Source organism: Oncorhynchus clarkii, unplaced genomic scaffold (assembly GCF_045791955.1).
Source record: "Oncorhynchus clarkii lewisi isolate Uvic-CL-2024 unplaced genomic scaffold, UVic_Ocla_1.0 unplaced_contig_2987_pilon_pilon, whole genome shotgun sequence".
NCBI classification, from domain to species: Eukaryota; Metazoa; Chordata; class Actinopteri; order Salmoniformes; family Salmonidae; genus Oncorhynchus; species Oncorhynchus clarkii.
Window position 1 is genome coordinate 55,506 of NW_027260830.1, and position 17,609 is coordinate 73,114.

The 17,609-nt window shown below is 40.5% G+C and overlaps 3 protein-coding genes across 3 annotated transcripts in view; 1 reads left to right on the forward strand and 2 right to left on the reverse strand.

The window, feature by feature from the left end:
- Positions 1-805: 805 nt before the first annotated feature.
- Positions 806-9,086, reverse strand: LOC139401845 (B-cell receptor CD22-like). The gene is made up of 11 exons (XM_071145829.1): positions 8,914-9,086; positions 6,705-7,067; positions 6,354-6,599; positions 6,003-6,269; positions 5,596-5,707; positions 5,451-5,496; positions 4,739-4,872; positions 4,599-4,643; positions 4,457-4,498; positions 4,147-4,206; positions 806-890 (listed from the first exon to the last, which is right to left on the reverse strand). Exons 1-11 carry the CDS (start codon positions 8,975-8,977, stop codon positions 806-808), a joined length of 1,464 nt encoding a protein of 487 aa, XP_071001930.1. The 5' UTR covers positions 8,978-9,086.
- Positions 9,087-13,135: 4,049 nt separating this feature from the next.
- On the forward strand, positions 13,136-13,942 carry LOC139401848 (neuropeptide B-like). Its single transcript, XM_071145831.1, has 2 exons — positions 13,136-13,399; positions 13,814-13,942. The coding sequence occupies exons 1-2, from the start codon at positions 13,136-13,138 to the stop codon at positions 13,940-13,942; spliced, it is 393 nt and encodes a 130-aa protein (XP_071001932.1).
- Positions 13,943-14,554: 612 nt separating this feature from the next.
- The window catches only part of LOC139401849 (guanine nucleotide-binding protein G(o) subunit alpha-like), a 35,426-nt gene continuing 32,371 nt past the window's right edge, over positions 14,555-17,609 (reverse strand). Inside the window, exon 10 of the mRNA XM_071145832.1 lies at positions 14,555-14,745. Coding sequence (XP_071001933.1) covers positions 14,555-14,745 — 191 coding nt within the window. The remainder of the gene's footprint in view (positions 14,746-17,609) is intronic.

Consider the following 17,609-nt stretch of genomic DNA (forward strand, 5'->3'; position numbering starts at 1 on the left):
GTATTTTTTAGGCACAAGTCCTCCTCTACTGTAATGGTGAGGGTGAACACTGAGCAGCATCCACTTATGACAGTGGATCTCACAGATCAGGTTTCTAGCCCAGGGATTTCCCCATACACCCTGCGTGGATGGGGGTACTCTGTGTACAGCTCCCCCAGACGTTTTCTCTACAATCACTGTGACTCAGCTGTCTCTACACCACCCTAGTAGGCTACTACTACTGCTGTACCTCCAGCCAAGTGGCCAGAGCAGGCTCTAAAGTGAGAACTTTATACAATGCTGGCATCATATTACAGTAAGTCTAGAATACAGCTTGGCTGCTCGTCGACTGAGGGTTGGCAATGATGGGAAGTGAAGAGGAGTTTTTGCAACGAATAGACATTGATTTATTAATGTACCTATTACTAGTAAGGAAATCTGAAGGGTGACTGATCATTGCATCTTAATTGTGGGCAATTCCATGATAACAGAGTGACGCTGAGACTCCGATTTTTCCCCTTAAAATGTTTGTCAAGCAGAAACCAATGATTGAAAAGTTAAACAACCCGTACAACTCTATGCACAAGGACTACTTTTAACAATTTCCACTGAATATTTTACAAAAATACATTTACTTTAAGAACAGTGGAGATGCAAAGTTTGCTAACATAATTGCTGTTTGTGCTGTCATTCTTTTACTGTCATTCGAGTACAAGAATGATGAGGGTGGGGGACAAGGGGGAACTAATCTAGCTTTGTGTTCCTCTTATAAACCACATGATGAGTTATCGAAAGAAGAGGTTGACCAGGTTCTTTGCCCTGACATTCAGCTGGACAGCCGGGCCGTGGAGAAGATGGCGTCCAATCTGCTCGTCTTGAATGGAGGTTTGGTGGTCCAGCTAGACGCCATCCTGCAGTGTCACGAGGACACAGGTAAGCATGTGTTATTGACTGGGGTTCGAACTATATCCTAGGCATTCATCTTCAGGGCCGGTATTTATAAAGCATGTCAGAGTGCTAGTGCTGGTCTAGGATCAGTTTTATCTTGGATCATAATGAGTAAGACTATATGGACAGGGAGGGATCTGATTTCTAGATCAGCACTCCTCTGAGGCGCTTTATGAATACAGGTCCTGGTCTTAGGCAAGGTCATCACGAGTTCACCAAACGTAGTTCACCAAACCACCTCCATTACTCATGTATGCAAGGGGAAAACGGGCACAATCAACAGAGCACAACATTCAGAACGTGACAGACGGTAGTGTCTTGTACCCAATTGAAAATATCCTCTCTCCTTGGTTCAGCATGATGTCATGATTCATAATGTTGAGTCAAGTCCATTCCAAACATTTGCATTTTATATATTTTTTCAGAATGTGAGACTGGCAAATTTCTGTGAATTGGAATAGTAGACTACACAAGACTCAATTACAAAATGTGTTTGTGCATCAGCAGTTCTACTCTTATGTCAGTCACAGATAGTCGATTAGCCCATGTCAGCTAACATTCTTTACATTGCTAAGTTAGGGATTGGAAAGTTAGGGATTGGAAAGTTAGGGATTGGAACGTTAGGGATTGGAGCGTTAGGGATTGGAACGTTAGGTATTGGAAAGTGAGAGATTGGAACGTTAGGGATTGGAACGTTAGGGATTGGAAAGTGAGGGATTGGAAAGTGGGGGATTGGAAAGTGGGGGATTGGAAAGTGGGGGATTGGAAAGTGGGGGATTGGAAAGGCTTTTGCAGCAGCGTTCGCCAAGAGGAAGTAGGTGGACTGTAAGAGGCAGGAGGTACATTCGAGGCCCTCAGAAGGAATGGATAGAACAGCAGAGAGTGGGGAATGGTCTCTATGGACGCCAAAAGGAAGAGAGCAAGGTGGTTCAAAAAAAGAGTTGAAAAAGACAAGAGTAGGTCCAGAAAAGAGAGACATAGAGAAAGAAAAGAGGTATCAAAAAGTAAAGAGGGAGGTAGAACAAGAAAAAGGGGATGAGCCAGACACTCAGGAGAACACTACTGCAAGGCTGAGGAAAGGGAACTCAGGACTCTGCCACAATGGGAACATTCAGCCCTACCTCTCTCAGTAGCACCCTGGTAAGATTGGGCTGTAAGTAGACTGTGACCAGGGTCACCTCCTTCTTCTCTGTGTCCAGAGCCAGGGTCTTCCGCAGTTTCGAGAAGGTGCCTTCCTATCCCCTGCACCCGGCCGTCTCGCTCAGGGAGCCGGAGAGCAGGATGACCTTCAGATGATGAGGTCATGGGTCAAGGGGCTATGCCATGGTGATGCTTCAGCTCAGAAAATGGAGAGTAGTCCTGGAAGTGGAATTATTAGAAAGAACATTCCATTCAAGTCGTATGTTCTGTGATGGATCTAGATCTATTTCTATGAGGAAATCTGTCATTTACGAGGGTTTCAGAGGAGAGTTTCTATGTCATCCCCTGTAGGTCACAGAAGGAGTGCACATGGAGAGGTGATGGATTAATGTTTGGATTTGCATAAACAAATACAACCTAAATAAATTAGATTGATACGCTTCATGTATTTATTTACATTTTTACTTAAGACTGTAAAGTATAATGGCTAAGGATAGCTCTAAAGTACATACAATGAAATGAAAGTGCTTTTTTCTGCAGGGGCTAAATCAATGCCACAGTGTTTCTTGGTAATCTTAAACAAATCTACTTTAAAACAGAAGTATATACATCACACACATGGTTATGGGCTTAACAAAAGAAGACACCTGTACCATGTCACATAGAGTTTAAATTTATTCAATTTTGCATCCCAAGTTTACACTTTATATACATCATAGAAGACCGAAATATAACCAAATCGTCTTTAAATAGAACACCGGATATAATGTTTAAAATTAGGAAATTAGGAAAAATATTTACATTCTACCAATGAGGGTGCTTTTGGTCGTTTGACTGCAGGAAAGGGTTTTCAAAATACATGTCAAATGCATTGCCAGATGCATATGACTAGGTGAAATACATTGAAAAAGTAAACCAAAAGAAACAATGTCTCTAAATATTGGAGTCTTTATTCTTATGGAATATTTAAATGATTGGACTGCAGATATCCAAGGTGGCCATCTGCATTGTCTCAGGTATACTGCAGATATCATAATCTCTTCCTCTGTTCACAGCTGTGAGTTCATTCATCATGCAAAGGCTCTGTTCTGACCTCTAGTGGAGTCTAATAGATCCTCAGGGTCCATTGTGTGAGGTTCACCATCTCAACTTGCCTGACGACACAAGGTAACTGAAATCTTCAGCCGTTCTGTTTGCTACGTACTTCAGTCAGACAGACGCAGCTGAAGTCAGAATTAGGTCATCAGCAATTGGATAATCTCTAACCAATCAGAGTATCAAAGCCAATGAAGAATTTTAAAAGCGCCTTTGAGGGCTTCCACCATTTTAATGTAATCAACTGGATGGGACTTCCAACTTTTATTGGCTGATCCCTCCTGGTGGCCATGTTGGAGTCATGTCCAACCGGGTCATCAGGAGGGATCAGCCAACCTGAAGAAGAAAATTAACTACTTCAAAATGAAGATAGCCTAAATGGTGCTGCACATGCTGTCACAGACGCTATGTCACAGATAAAAAGATGAGTCCTCTATCAATGCGCTTTACCCACGTGTGTACTGGCTCTGGCCCAACCCATCAGTTTCTGGGACCAATCCGAGTGGTTAGAATGTGTCTGCATTCTAGAAATTGTCAGGAAGGTACTCCGATCCAGACTCGGAAGACACTAACATCTGTGGGCGTGGCATAGCGGTTGGCCGGAGCAAGGAGTTTGGTTAGCCAGGCAACATCTCAACTACTGCCTGAAACCAAAATAAAGTCTTAAACAAAGCTCAAAGAGAGTATGAATGGGTCAATGTACACTGTAAAACACAGATTAGATTTGTACTTCTGAAAATATCTGCCTTACGTTTATGGTAATAGAACTGCATGATCATAATGTTTTGTTTTATTTTAAAACACCAAGGCAATAAAGACTATGCTTACACAGGCAGCCCAATTCTGATCTTTTCACATCAGATCTTTTTCAGAGCTGATCAGATGCTTGGTAAAAAAAAAAAAAATTAGTGAAGAAATCAGAATTTCAGGCTGCCTGTCTAAACGCAGCCAAAGTGGCACAAAGTCTTAGTTGAGATGTGTTACCTGAACACAGTGCTGTAGATGACTGGGTCATCCTGGGCCTGTTTCCCCCTAGGAGTGGGTCTACAAACAGGAACACAGTCATTATCATGGTTGTGGAATTCTATTGTTGTTACCATTATCTTTTACATTCTAATTGTTATTATTCAAATCATTGTTGATAAAGACTGGTTTATACTAGGTCTAAAAACATGGCTGTAGACCGTTAGAATATGAAGAAGTGTCGTTGGTAAAACTACATTCCCTTTATACGCAGGCCTGTCATTGCGACGGTCATTGTCCTTGTTGCAGAGAGGATATAACTGGTTGGTACCTGGATACTACACTGTAGAGGTCCTCCTTGGCTTGTTGCTCCCTGAACATGTGGAAACAGAAACATATTGTTATTGGTTATCACAAAAAAATCAAAATAAAATGTTCATATTAAGTGTATTTCTTTAAAGTAGCTGTCTTACCATATAGAGCTGTAGATGGCCATAGTTTCCTCGTTCTGCTGTTCTCTAACAGAGGACGTGAACACAAACACAGTGCAGTTGGTTAAGGTAACATCACCCATTGATTTGTGCATTGTTTAATCAATTATCACTTTACTTACATGTTTGCCCTTTGCTTGGTGTTGGTGTGCACTGTTGTATAGCTGACATCTTCCTGTTGCGATGGTTCCTCCTCTCTCCACTCTTCTGTCAGACTACAGTCTGATGTGAGGCTGGTTACATGCGCTTCTGTGGTCTAGACACAGTGAGATAGAGACAGAGAAAATACTGGCAGTGAACAGCAGAACTTTCTGCACAATAGTTAAAAAATATCTGGGCAAAACAAAGTTCAGCTACGATATTTCCACTTCCTTATTGTAAATGATCACACTTTCACATCAATTTCCTCTGTGAATCTGCCAGTACACTTGCTCCTACCCACACACAGACATATACAATTACAGTCTATACTGGTTGCAGGATTTTCTGCTTGTGTCTCACCACGAACATTGTGGGTGTTTTTGTGGTGAAGACTGCATAAATAGTGACTGCCTGCATTTTGTTCTGTACATGTGATAGCTGTGGCACACTGTGCTGCAACTGCATTGGGTTCAAACATTGACCCTGCATGACTATCATCACAATTAGTTTGAGGATAAGGATGTAAGAATTATTGTTTGGTTGCAACACAAAAGCACAAATATGACATACGTGCATAGCCCAAAACAAATAGCTGGAACAAATAGCTGGGAACAAATAGCTGGGAACAAATAGCTGGGAACACATGGCTGGGAACACATAGTTGGTAACAAACGGTTTAAAACATATTGTCACCTGTGTGTTCTCTTCTGTGTGTGGTTTTGGTGCTGTAGTCTTTTTCCTGGGGACACACAAATAGGCAGCATGATTTTGACTCATTTAGAATGCATAGTAAATCAGCTAAAAATATTAGTTTGAGGAAATAGTGGGTAAAACGTACCTGTGAGCAACAAGATGCCAAGCAACCATAGGCACAATGATAATCATTGGCACAACAGCAAGAACTGCAATAAGTATCGTGAGTGTCACAGCTACCATCCCCTTTGCATGATCTGCATATGAACACAAAAGCATTATCATTTAAAATACATTTAAATAATTTAGCAGACGCTCTTGTCCAAAGTGACTTACAATCAGTGCATTCATCTTAAGATATCTAGGTGAGACAACCACATATCACAGTCATAGTAAACACATTTTTCCTCAATAAAGAAGTTATAAGAAAAGTCAGTGCTATTAGGAAAAGACAAGTGCATTTGTTTTTGCATTTAAGTTGTTCAGATTTCTGATTGTTGGAATTGTTACTCTTTGTAACCCGTTGTGGTTACAACATGTTATTGTACTTACCTTTGACTTTCAGTGATAGAATAGTGGAATTCTGTCTTCCATGCTTATTGCTGACGACACAGAAGTATTTCCCACTATTACCAGTGAGAGTAACATTAAACTGTAGCTCAGCCTGATATACCATTTCCAGACAACTGTCTCCATCTATTTTAAACCAAGTGTAGTTCAATGTTGGGTTAGCATTGCTGCTGCAGGTCAAAGTAACATCACTACCCTCCAAAACTTCAGACGACGGCCAGACTGAGACTGAGGTATTCCTAGGGCCATCTGAAAGAGATCAGACAGGTATTCCTCCATCAGTGACTTTTTAGAAAACAGTGTTACTTGTTGATAAAACCTTCCTTTACTCACATTCAACATTGACCCTGATAACCCCAGAAAGTGGTCTGTTGTAATGCTTTGGCGAACATGAGTAGTTTCCAGAGTCTTGAAAGGATATGTCACGGAGGTAAAGAGTTGAGGACTCCTCTTGCAGGGGTTTTCTGTTCGTGAACCACATAAGTGCAGATGAACAGTTGTACATACAGGTCAGATTCACACAATCCCCTTCTTTTATTGGTTCGCCTACTTTGGGTGTTGTCATCGAAATGAACAACTCTAAAAGTGGAGAAAAAACAACTGGAAATGTCCTAATCTATTGACAATGCAATGGTGACCTAAGAACATTTCACTTTTGAAGCAAAGGATGGAAAACAGACTTACCAGAAACATTCACGTTTGTAGCGTTCTTTCCCGTCCAGTTGCCGTTGTTAGTTTCAAATCTGAATGCATATTCTCCACTGTCTCTCTGCTCTACTTGGTGGATTTGCAAAGAACAATTATGAACTTTGTTACCAACGTACTCAAATTTGGTGCTGGAATGAGTTCTATTATTACTCTCAGTGATGAAAGGGCCATCAAAAAACTGTTTCCTCCCTTGACTCCACATGACTTTTTCCACTGTTAGGTTCTTGTTATCAAGCTTCTCAGGATAGTGAAATGTGCATGAAATGACAACAGAAGAGCCTCTTACTGCACAGATCTCTTTCGGTTGATATGCCACAAGCCAGTCGGTGCACAAAACCCCTGAAACAAAGATCTATGTTTTATTGATTTACACTCCCCTATGTATTTATGGCATCTTGCCAAATTATTCATACTCCTTGAATTGCTTCACTTTTTTTTGTGCTACAAAGTGGGATGAAAATTGATTTAATTGTCACTTTTTGGTCAACAATATACTCAAAGAAATGGAAGAAAAATTCAATCATTTTTTAAAGATGAATAAAAATGTCATAACTAAAATATAATTGTTGCATAAGTATTCCGGCCCTTTGTTTAAGTTCAGATTGAGTAAAATTTGGCTAAACAAATCACGTAATAAGTTACATGGACTCACTCTGAGTGAAAAAATAGGGGTTGACATGGTTTTTGAATGACTAACCCTTCCTCTGTCCCAATGCATACAACATCTGTAAGGTCAATCAGTCAAGTATTGAATTTCAAGCACAGATTCAGCTACAAAGACCAGGGAGCCTTTGGAAAGCCTCATAAAGAATGGCAGTGATTGGTAACAATAAATCAGACATTGAATATATCTTTAAGCATGGTCAAGTTAATCATTATGCTGTGGATGATGTTATAAACCACCCAGACACAACAAAGATAGAGTCGTCCTTCTGAACTGAGCTGCAGGACAGGAAGGAAACTTTTCAGGGATGTTACCATGAGGCCATTTTTTATTTATTTATTATTTTACCTTTATTTAACTAGGCAAGTCAGTTAAGAACAAGTTCTTATTTTCAATGACGGCCTAGGAACAGTGGGTTAACTGCCTGTTCAGGGCAGAACGACAGAACAACAGCTCGGAGATTTGAACTTCTGGTTACTAGTCCAACGCTCTAACCACTAGGCTACCCTGCCGCCCCATTGGTGACAGTTACAGAACTTGCAGAATTAGGAAAATAATAATTGGCTAATATTTCACAATCCAGGTGGCTAAAGCTCTGAGAGACTGACCCAAGAAGACACATAGTTGTAATTACTGTCAAACGTGTTTATAACATGTATTGACTCAAGGAGATGAACACTTATGCAACAACTATATTTGTTATTTAATTTATATGAATAAAATAAATTCCACTTTGACATTACATGTTATTTTGTTTAGATTGTTGACAAAAAAAGGTTCAATAAAATAAATGTAAATCCCGCTTTGTAATACCAATCCAAGGGGTATGAATACTTTTTCAAGGCACTGTATTTAGACAGTGAAGCTCTATACCAGCATTTGGGTTTGAGATCAAATGTTTTATGTTTTATGTGAGGTGACAATACAGAATGTCGCCTTTTATTTGAAGGTATTTTCCTATATATATTTTACCATTTAGAAATGAATGCACTTCATGTATCTAGTCCCCCCGTTTTAAGGTGTCAAGTATTTGGACAAATGAACTTATAGTGCAATATTGTATAATTTTGTAGTCACTTTTTCTTATCTAGACTTTTATTGTAAATAAGAATAGACTATGTTTCTGAACACTTCTACATAAATGTGGATACTACCATGATTATGGAGAGTCCTGAATGAATTGTGAATAATGATGAGTGAGAAAGTTACAAGTGCACAAATATCATACCCCCAAGACATGCTAACCCTTACAATAACCGGGAAGGTTAGCATTTTTGGAGTGGTATGATATTTGTGTCTGTAACTGTCTCACTCATCATTATTCACGATTCTTTCAGGACTATCCGTAATCCTGGTAGCATCCACATTAATGTAGACGTGGTTAGAAACATATTCTATTCTTATTTTACAATAAAAGTGACTCCAACATGACACAATACATTGTATACCACTAATTATACATGATACATATAATACATTACTTCCTAGTGTTTATTTTTTTATTTCCTTTGTCGTTCTTACCTGGCAAAATGAGTAGAGCCAGAGCTATTTCCATACAGATGAGTTGTGTCAGCCCAACACTCATCTCTGTAGCCAAACAGCAATCTCTCTAAGGTCCTTCACTTGAGTCGGAGTTCTTAATATAGCAGTCAGAAATGCAGAGTGAACCTCAGTCATCTAGTTTAAAACACAGACGTTTTGTGTCAATTCATTTTGGGGCTTGGAGTTACTCATCAGAAGCTGCCCTGCAAAAAGGCAAACTGTCTTTGCAAGTGTCATCAAAACGTCTGTGTGTATCAGCAAGCTAATGAGCTGAGTGAGAGTCCTGTTGACATCAGAGACACTCTCTGCAACCAAATCAGGTCATTTTACCACAGGCACAACGGAAAGTATTCATACCCCTTGACTTCTTACACATTTTGTTTTGTTACAGCTTGAATTCAAAATGGATTCAATTAGATTGTTTAGTCACCCATCTACACACAATAACCTATAATGACAAAGTGAAAACATTTATTTAGAAATTGTTGCTAATTTATTGTAAATTAAATACAGAAATGTCTAATTAACATAAGTATTCACACCCCATAGTCAATACATGTTAGAATCACCTACAGCTGTGAGTCTTTCTGGTAAGTCTCTAAGAGTTTGCACACCTGAATTGCACAACATTTGCACATTATTCTTTTAAAAATTATTCAAGCTCTGTCAAATTGGTTGTTGATCATTGCTAGACAGCAGTTTTCAAGTCTTGTCACAGATTTTCAAGCCGAGTTAAGTCAAAACTGTAGCTAGGCCACTCAGGAACATTCAATGTTGTCTTGGTAAGCAATAATGGTGTATCTTTGGCCTTGTGTTTAGGTTGTTGTCCTGCTGAAAGGTGAATTTGTCTCCCAGTGTCTGTTGGAAAGCAGACTCAACCAGGTTTTCCTCTAGGATTTTGCCTATTCTGGTTATTTTTATCCTAACAAAATCCCTAGTCCTTGCCGATGACAAACATATCCATAACATGATGCAGCTACCACCATGCTCGAATATGAAGAGTGTTACTCAGTGATGTGTTGTATTGGATTTGTCCCAAACATAACATTTTGTATGCAGGACATAACGTTAATTTCTTCGGCACATTTGTTGCAGTTGTACTTTAGTGCCGTGTTGCAAACGGGATGCATGTTTTGGAATATTTGTATTCTGTACAGACTTCCTTCTTTTCACTCTGTCATTTATGTGAGTATTGTGGAGGAAGTACAATGTTGTTGATCCATCCTCAGTTTTCTCCTATCGCAGTCATTGAACTCTGTAACTTTTATTTAGGAAGGATGCCTGTATCTTTGTAGTGACTGGGTGTATTGATACACCATCCAAAGTGTAATTAATAACTTCACCGTGCTCAAAGGGATATTCAATGTCTACTTATTTTTTGTGCCCTTATGTGCCCTTCTCTGGGAGGCATTGGAAAACCTTGCTGTTCTTTGTGGTTGAATCTGTTTTGAAATTCACTGCTCAACTAAGGGACCTTACAGATGTATGTATGTGTGGGGTAGTCATAAAATAAATAACGTTAAACATTATTATTGCAGAGTGAGTCCATGCAACAGAAGGCTTGCCATACAAAAGGAGTTGAATAATTATTGAAACAAGACATTTGAGCTTTTAATTTGTAATTCATTTGTAATTAACTTTGAGATGATGGGGTATTGTGTGTAGGCTAGTGACACAAAACCTCAGTCAATTTAACACAACAAGATGTGGAAAAAGTCAAGCGGTGTGAATACTTTCTGAAGGCACTGTAAGTCATTTCCACTTATACTATATGTTAGCCATGAACAGAGACCTGTGGAGGTTGAGGGCGTTGACCCAGATTGTACCCTCAGCTCAGTGCAAAAAAGTAGGCCTGCCAATCACAACTTCTGCTGCGGTCCAGACCAAATAAGGAGAATATTGTTACACTGAAGTGATTGTGTGTGGTGTTGTACATTGTCCACATGGTGGCAGACTACTGTGTTTGACTCACATTTCCAGAAGTAAATTATTCCCAAATATATGCGTTATTCCACACAGAAGATGTATAGAATAAACCAACTATATGAACATGCACCATACATTTGTGAAACCTAAAATTAATATTAGTCAAAACAGAGAATAGTTTATACTACAACTGAAAAAACTCAAACTGAGAAATCTATTTTTTTTTTAAGGTTTACTGTAGGCTAGGTAGGCTATATGCTAAACTTCACAGTGGGTTTCCAATAAAATAAAAACATAACATTAATAAAATCACAGCTCAAAAAAATAAAGGGAACACTTAAACAACACAACGTAACTCTAAGTCAATCACCCTTCTGTGAAATCAAACACTGATTGACAATAAATTTCACATGCTGTTGTGCAAATGGAATAGACAACAGGTGGAAATTATAGGCATTTAGCAAGACACCCCCAATAAAGGAGTGGTTCTGCAGGTGGGGACCACTGACCACTTCTTAGTTCCTATGCTTCCTGGCTGATGTTTTGGTCACTTTTGAATGCTGGCGGTGCTTTCACTCTAGTGGTAGCATGAGACATAGTCTACAACCCACACAAGTGGCTCAGGTAGTGCAGCTTATCCAGGATGGCACATCAATGCGAGATGTGGCAAGAAGGTTTGCTGTGTCTGTCAGCGTAGTGTCCAGAGCATGGAGGCTCTACCAGGAGACAGGCCAGTACATCAGGAGACGTGGAGGCGGCCGTAGGAGGGTAACAACCCAGCAGCAGGACCGCTACCTCCGCCTTTGTGCAAGGAGGAGCACTGCCAGAGCCCTGCAAAATGACCTCCAGCAGGCCACAAATGTGCATGTCTGCTCAAACGGTCAGAAACAGACTCCATGGGGGTGGTATGAGGGCCCGACGTCCACAGGTGGGGGTTGTGCTTACAGCCCAACACCGTGCAGGACATTTGGCATTTGCCAGAGAACACCAAGATTGGCAAATTCGCCACTGGCGCCCTGTGCTCTTCACAGATGAAAGCAGGTTCACACTGAGCACATGTGACAGTCTGGAGACGCTGTGGAGAACGTTCTGCTGCCTGCAACATCCTCCAGCATGACCGGTTTGGCGGTGGGTCAGTCATGGTGTGGGGTGGCATTTCTTTGGGGGGCCGCACAGCCTTCCATGTGCTCGCCAGAGGTAGCCTGACTGCATTAGGTACCGAGATGAGATCCTCAGACCCCTTGTGAGACCATATGCTGGTGCGGTTGGCCCTGGGTTCCTCCTAATGCGAGACTATGCTAGACCTCATGTGGCTGGAGTGTGTCAGCAGTTCCTGCAAGAGGAAGGCATTGATGAAATGGACTGGCCCGCCCGTTCCCCAGACCTGAATCCAATTGAGCACATCTGGGACATCATGTCTCGCTCCATCCACCAATGCCACGTTGCACCACAGACGGTCCACGAGTTGGCGGATGCTTTAGTCCAGGTCTGGGAGGAGATCCCTCAGGAGACTATACGCCACCTCATCAGGAGCATGCCCAGGCGTTGTAGGGAGGTCATACAGGCACGTGGAGGCCACACACACTACTGAGCCTCATTTTGACTTGTTTTAAGGACATTACATCAAAGTTGGATCAGCCTGTAGTGTGGTTTTCCACTTTAATTTTGAGTGTGACTCCAAATCCAGACCTCCATGGGTTGATACATTTGATTTCCATTGATCATTTTTGTGTGATTTTGTTGTCAGCACATTCAACTATGTAAAGAAAAACGTATTTAATAAGAATATTTCATTCATTCAGATCTAGGATGTGTTATTTTAGTGTTCCCTTTATTTTTTTGAGCAGTGTATATAGGAAACTTGAGCAGCATTGTGAATTGTAAACCTTGTAAATCGTCAGAAAATTAAAGTGGTTAAAGTGTTTTGATGTGTGCAGAACCTGACGTTACTACTCTTCAGCAGTTTTATAAACAAATAGATTCGCTTAATCTAAATTAAACGTCAGATCATGTCTGACACCATACCCCCCTTCAGACTCCACAAGCCTACGTCCCTGGCTCTCCAACGCGTAAAACGGATCAATCCACACAAGATTCTATCAAGCGGAATATGAATCACCCACTCTATCGTAGCCTAGTTGACGAAATGTAAATACGATCACGAGGTCACTATATAAGAGAGGACAGTAAGAAAAAAACATATACCAAGTTGTCATTGGGGTGAAGTTATAGGGAGAAAGGAGCGCAAGAACGAGAACTTCACACAGTGTTCGACATGGAGAGGTCCGTTAAACTTGCTTTAGTAATTGTAGCTATTTCCATGCTGGTTTCTTGCAACCCAACCGAAGCATGGTACAAGCAAGTTTCCGGCCCAAGCTACTACTCGGTGGGCAGAGCATCGGGTTTGCTGTCCGGGATCCGGAGATCACCATATGTTAGGAGGTCCGAGACCGATTCGGTGGCGGACAGCGGAGAGTCTACGGTGAACAGCCTCCTCTCGGAACCGAGCAGTCGACTGAATTCGGTCCTTAAATCTATGGTAAGAGGCTATATTTTACATTACTTATGTCCAATTGAGCAATGCGCACCAATGCGTAAAAGTGCTTAAAGGTTAAACATTGCTCAGGGCACAAGAATAAAAGTAGTGCAATTATGTTTTTTTTGGTAGACTACTTTTATATTTCAAACAGTTTTGACACCCTGAAACTGGGTCATCATGAAGGAGCTGTCCATTCAGAACCAGCGCACCACCAAGTAGCCTACAGCCTCATTATACAGTCAAGTTTGGACTAGATTAGAAAAGGACATATTATAATCAGTTTAAAGTCAAATTGTTATTTTCAAAATCCACATTTTGGGGATATGAATCTCAAACAGCCACAGGTCTTGAACATCAACGAACTTTCTCGTTAATGTTGCATTATGTTGATTAAAATGTATTGTTTTTTTCCAGGCTATTTGTATCAAAGATATCACACCGAATCTGCAGAGCTGCGAACTTGTTCAGGATGGCTCAAGGTTATTTCAATGTAAAGCAGACGTGTTCGTATCGCTCGACTCATTGGACTGTGTGGAAGCATGATCAGCACCGCGAACGTGGATGGACTGATAATGTTCGATGGAACCGAATGTTTCTTATTTTCACAAATATGGCACAAATGTTGTGAGAATGTCTGTTTTAGCATACTGCCATGCGCAGTCTGACTACTACTTCCCCTAACGGGTAATACCCGTCTGTTAAATCATATTATGTAATGCATAGCAATGTACATATGTATTAATTTCTTTGTTGAATGAATAAATACATCTTATATTGCACTCAAATGATTTTTCCTTATAGGTCTAAATTAATCCTGCTTCACACATTTGTACAATTCTCACCCAGACACCTATTTGTATGTAAATGTTTTAAGACATTTTAGTTAGGTCATAATGCAAACCACTCAAGCTTGGCATACATCTGCCACTATCTTAAAATAATTACCAAAGACAAGTAAGGCCTGTACATTATTTTATTGAATTAAAACACAATGTCAACACCAACATGATTATTGAAAAAAATTCAAAATGAGGAATGTCCATCCATATTAGTAAATATTACCTATATTAAATTATATAAAAACAAATATCCATCAATAAAATCTAGAAAGTGTCTTTAAGGCACTGATGCAGTCAAATGCACCCAGGTCAGGTCTTATAGCAACGAGACCGCCTCCAAGTTCTCCTTGACGATGGTGTCCATGACGACGTGGAAGACCACCCGTACGTTGTGTGTGTCCGTGGCGGTGGTGTAGTGGTGGAAGACAAGCTTGTTGGGGGTCCTGTTGCAGGCCACAAACATGGCAGTGATGTGACGCGAGGCAGCATCCACGTCCCTGTCGGCTCCTGTATAAGGGGACGTAGCAGAGAAGTCCCCTCAGTTGAGTGACATATACCCAATTGAGATAAGTATACAAGTTGAATTTCAAGTTCAATCTCCCACAACTGCCTGATGGGCTGGCACATGTTTAAGTGAATTTAGTTTTTTGTGCTGTGATCATTTGGCTAATGAAGGGGGCCTCAAAAAAATTAAAAGCTGGTGTTACAAATTCTCTGGCAAATATATTTTCTCAGTCCACCCCTGTCCATCTCCATAGGCTTGTAGCTTATTCCATATCATCATCAACTCCATCACACGATTACAAAGACTGACTCTGGTACAAGAGTGCTGTAAGGAAACATGTTTAGTAGCAATCATGCGTCAATGGGGTTTGCCGTCCTAAAAATAAAAAACGGAGCCTTGCTCCTAGATTATAAAAAATGTAAAGCACTGACAGTATTAGTTAGGTGTGTACATGTTTCAAAATCATGGACAAATTTAAAGGTTTGAAAAAATCCAGTGTCTGGAGATAAACGTCTCATTTAGGCATGATGAACTGAAACTCAGTGAACAAGTGAAATTATGTTCCGTGACAAGTTCACGCAAAACAACTTGGTTCTTATAGAGTGGAAAAACAGAGAGAGAACAACCCCTGCAGCTCAACTGAATCACCTCCATTTTAATTACCACACCTCCAGTTCTGAGGGATGAGAGTGAAATATATAAGACTGTTACTGAGCCCTGAGGACCAGAGAGGCTGTGTATAAGTGAGGTGTTATCGGTCTGCCATGATAACCACCCTGGCAAGACATTCTGGCTCCTGAGTGGCTGTGTCTGAAATGGTGCCGTATAGACCTCTGGTCAGAAGTAGTGCACCATGTAGAGAATAGGGTGCACTTTAAACCCCAGCCATTGTCTTGTACCTTGATACTCCCATTGGGAATGCTATGAGTAGGAGTCCCCTCATGCTGCAGGGGAAAGTGCAGTAGTTCCAGTCTAAAGAATGTGGCAGCGTAAACTGGAATGTGGATACTGGATGTATGTTGGAGGGGGATTCCCATAGAAAACACAGTAACGCATGCAAAGAAGGGATTCTCCATATGGAGAAACCAGTCCCAGCTTTAAAATGACATGCAGCTTATAGCCTTTCTAAACACTATATAAATGTAGAACGTATGTCATGCTCTATAAAGGGTTCATACAAGTGGCATAACTGTGTGACAACCACCAATGTCAAATATGCCATAACCCACTGTTAAATATTACAAACCTGTGCTTTATAAAAGGGTGGCATAAGCACAGCTTAATAAATCATTAAATTGAGGCTTCACAAAGCATTTATAACCTTGTCATGCATCTTGGTAGAGCATTGCAATGTCAGGATAGTGGGTTTGATTCCCAGGACCAGCCATATGTTCAAATGTATGCACGCATGACTAAGTCGCTTTGGATAAAAACGTCTCAATGGCAAAATTATTATATTTCACTAAAACACTTCTAGGACGGCCCAACCGTTTTCCCTCTTCGGTGCATAGCCGATATTGACCTCGACATTCCGCAAAATGACACAGGCTCTAAAGTCCTGTCATGCACAGAAAATGTTAGTAAAGCTTTTTAAAACCATTTCAAATTTGCCTAATTATGATTTTTTTTGTTTTTCCAAATTCCGCAATTTTTTCCAGGGTTTTCCCCTTGTTTTCTTCTCACACTTTAATACAAAACACTGAACTGCTTAAAACAATGCTTAAACCGAATCAGGGGGTACATTTTGAGCTCTAAAATATATAATCATTAAACCAGACATATACAGTGCCTTCGGAAAGTATTCAGACCCCTCGACTTTCCACATTTTGGTAGGTTACATCTTTATTCAAAAATGTATTCAAGTGTTTTTCCCCCCTGATCAATACACACAGACAAACCAAAACAGGATTTTAGAAATGTTTGCTAACACTCCCACTGTCTGCCAAATTCTTTTCTCTTGTTTTATTTAATAGGGTTTTGGCACCTCTCAACACTCCTCATTATCACCTTCTATGCAAGCATCCACTCACACACACACACACCCCATTGTTACTTAGATATATTACTTTATTTAATAAATATATGTTCGTTATTTCTGTCATGACGTTGGCCTGTTGGGGGAGATTTATGACCCCAATAAATACCTTTCCCCTTTTTCCCCTCTCTACCGATGTGACTATTGAAAATCCCTTTGTTAACAGAGTCTGGGAACATCAAATGGTGGGAAACGGAACCCTATTTGGGTAATCTAACCAGTTGAAAATATGCGTTGGTACTTAATGAATATGATGTCAGATCAGTTGGCGTCAGACATTATTACTGATGATAATCTGATAGGACGACAAACTCGCATGGAATTGTTGTGCAATTTAAATGTTTAAATATGAAATGTAATTTTAGCTCCTAAGTGAGAGAAATGGTTTTCATGAGTGAACTATGCTCAACTCAGTGGCCCATGTGAACAGACATCGGTTGTCAACTATGAAACACGGCCCTCTCCCCCAACCCTATATAAGCCCCTTTACGAAAATGTAACTTCCTGTTCCAAGGACGTGGACTTGTGGTCCCCGCGTTAAAAAGAAGGTCACCTACAGAACTAAGCCAACATCAGCGTGAGCTCTGGTTGAACGACAAGAACATAACGAAATTAGCATCGAATTTCAACGTGAAGATGACGGTCAACACACCGAAAGGATGAAATTCAACTATACCAGCCAGAATATAGCATGAGCTTAAAAGTATGGCAACTTGGTATGAACTTTGAACTCTTATTCACTAGAGAAGTGATACCCTCTCCGTCCGCTAAACGTGGGCTAGGAGAGGATGGACAGAGTATCCATTCACCACTAGACATTCTTCAGAGGAT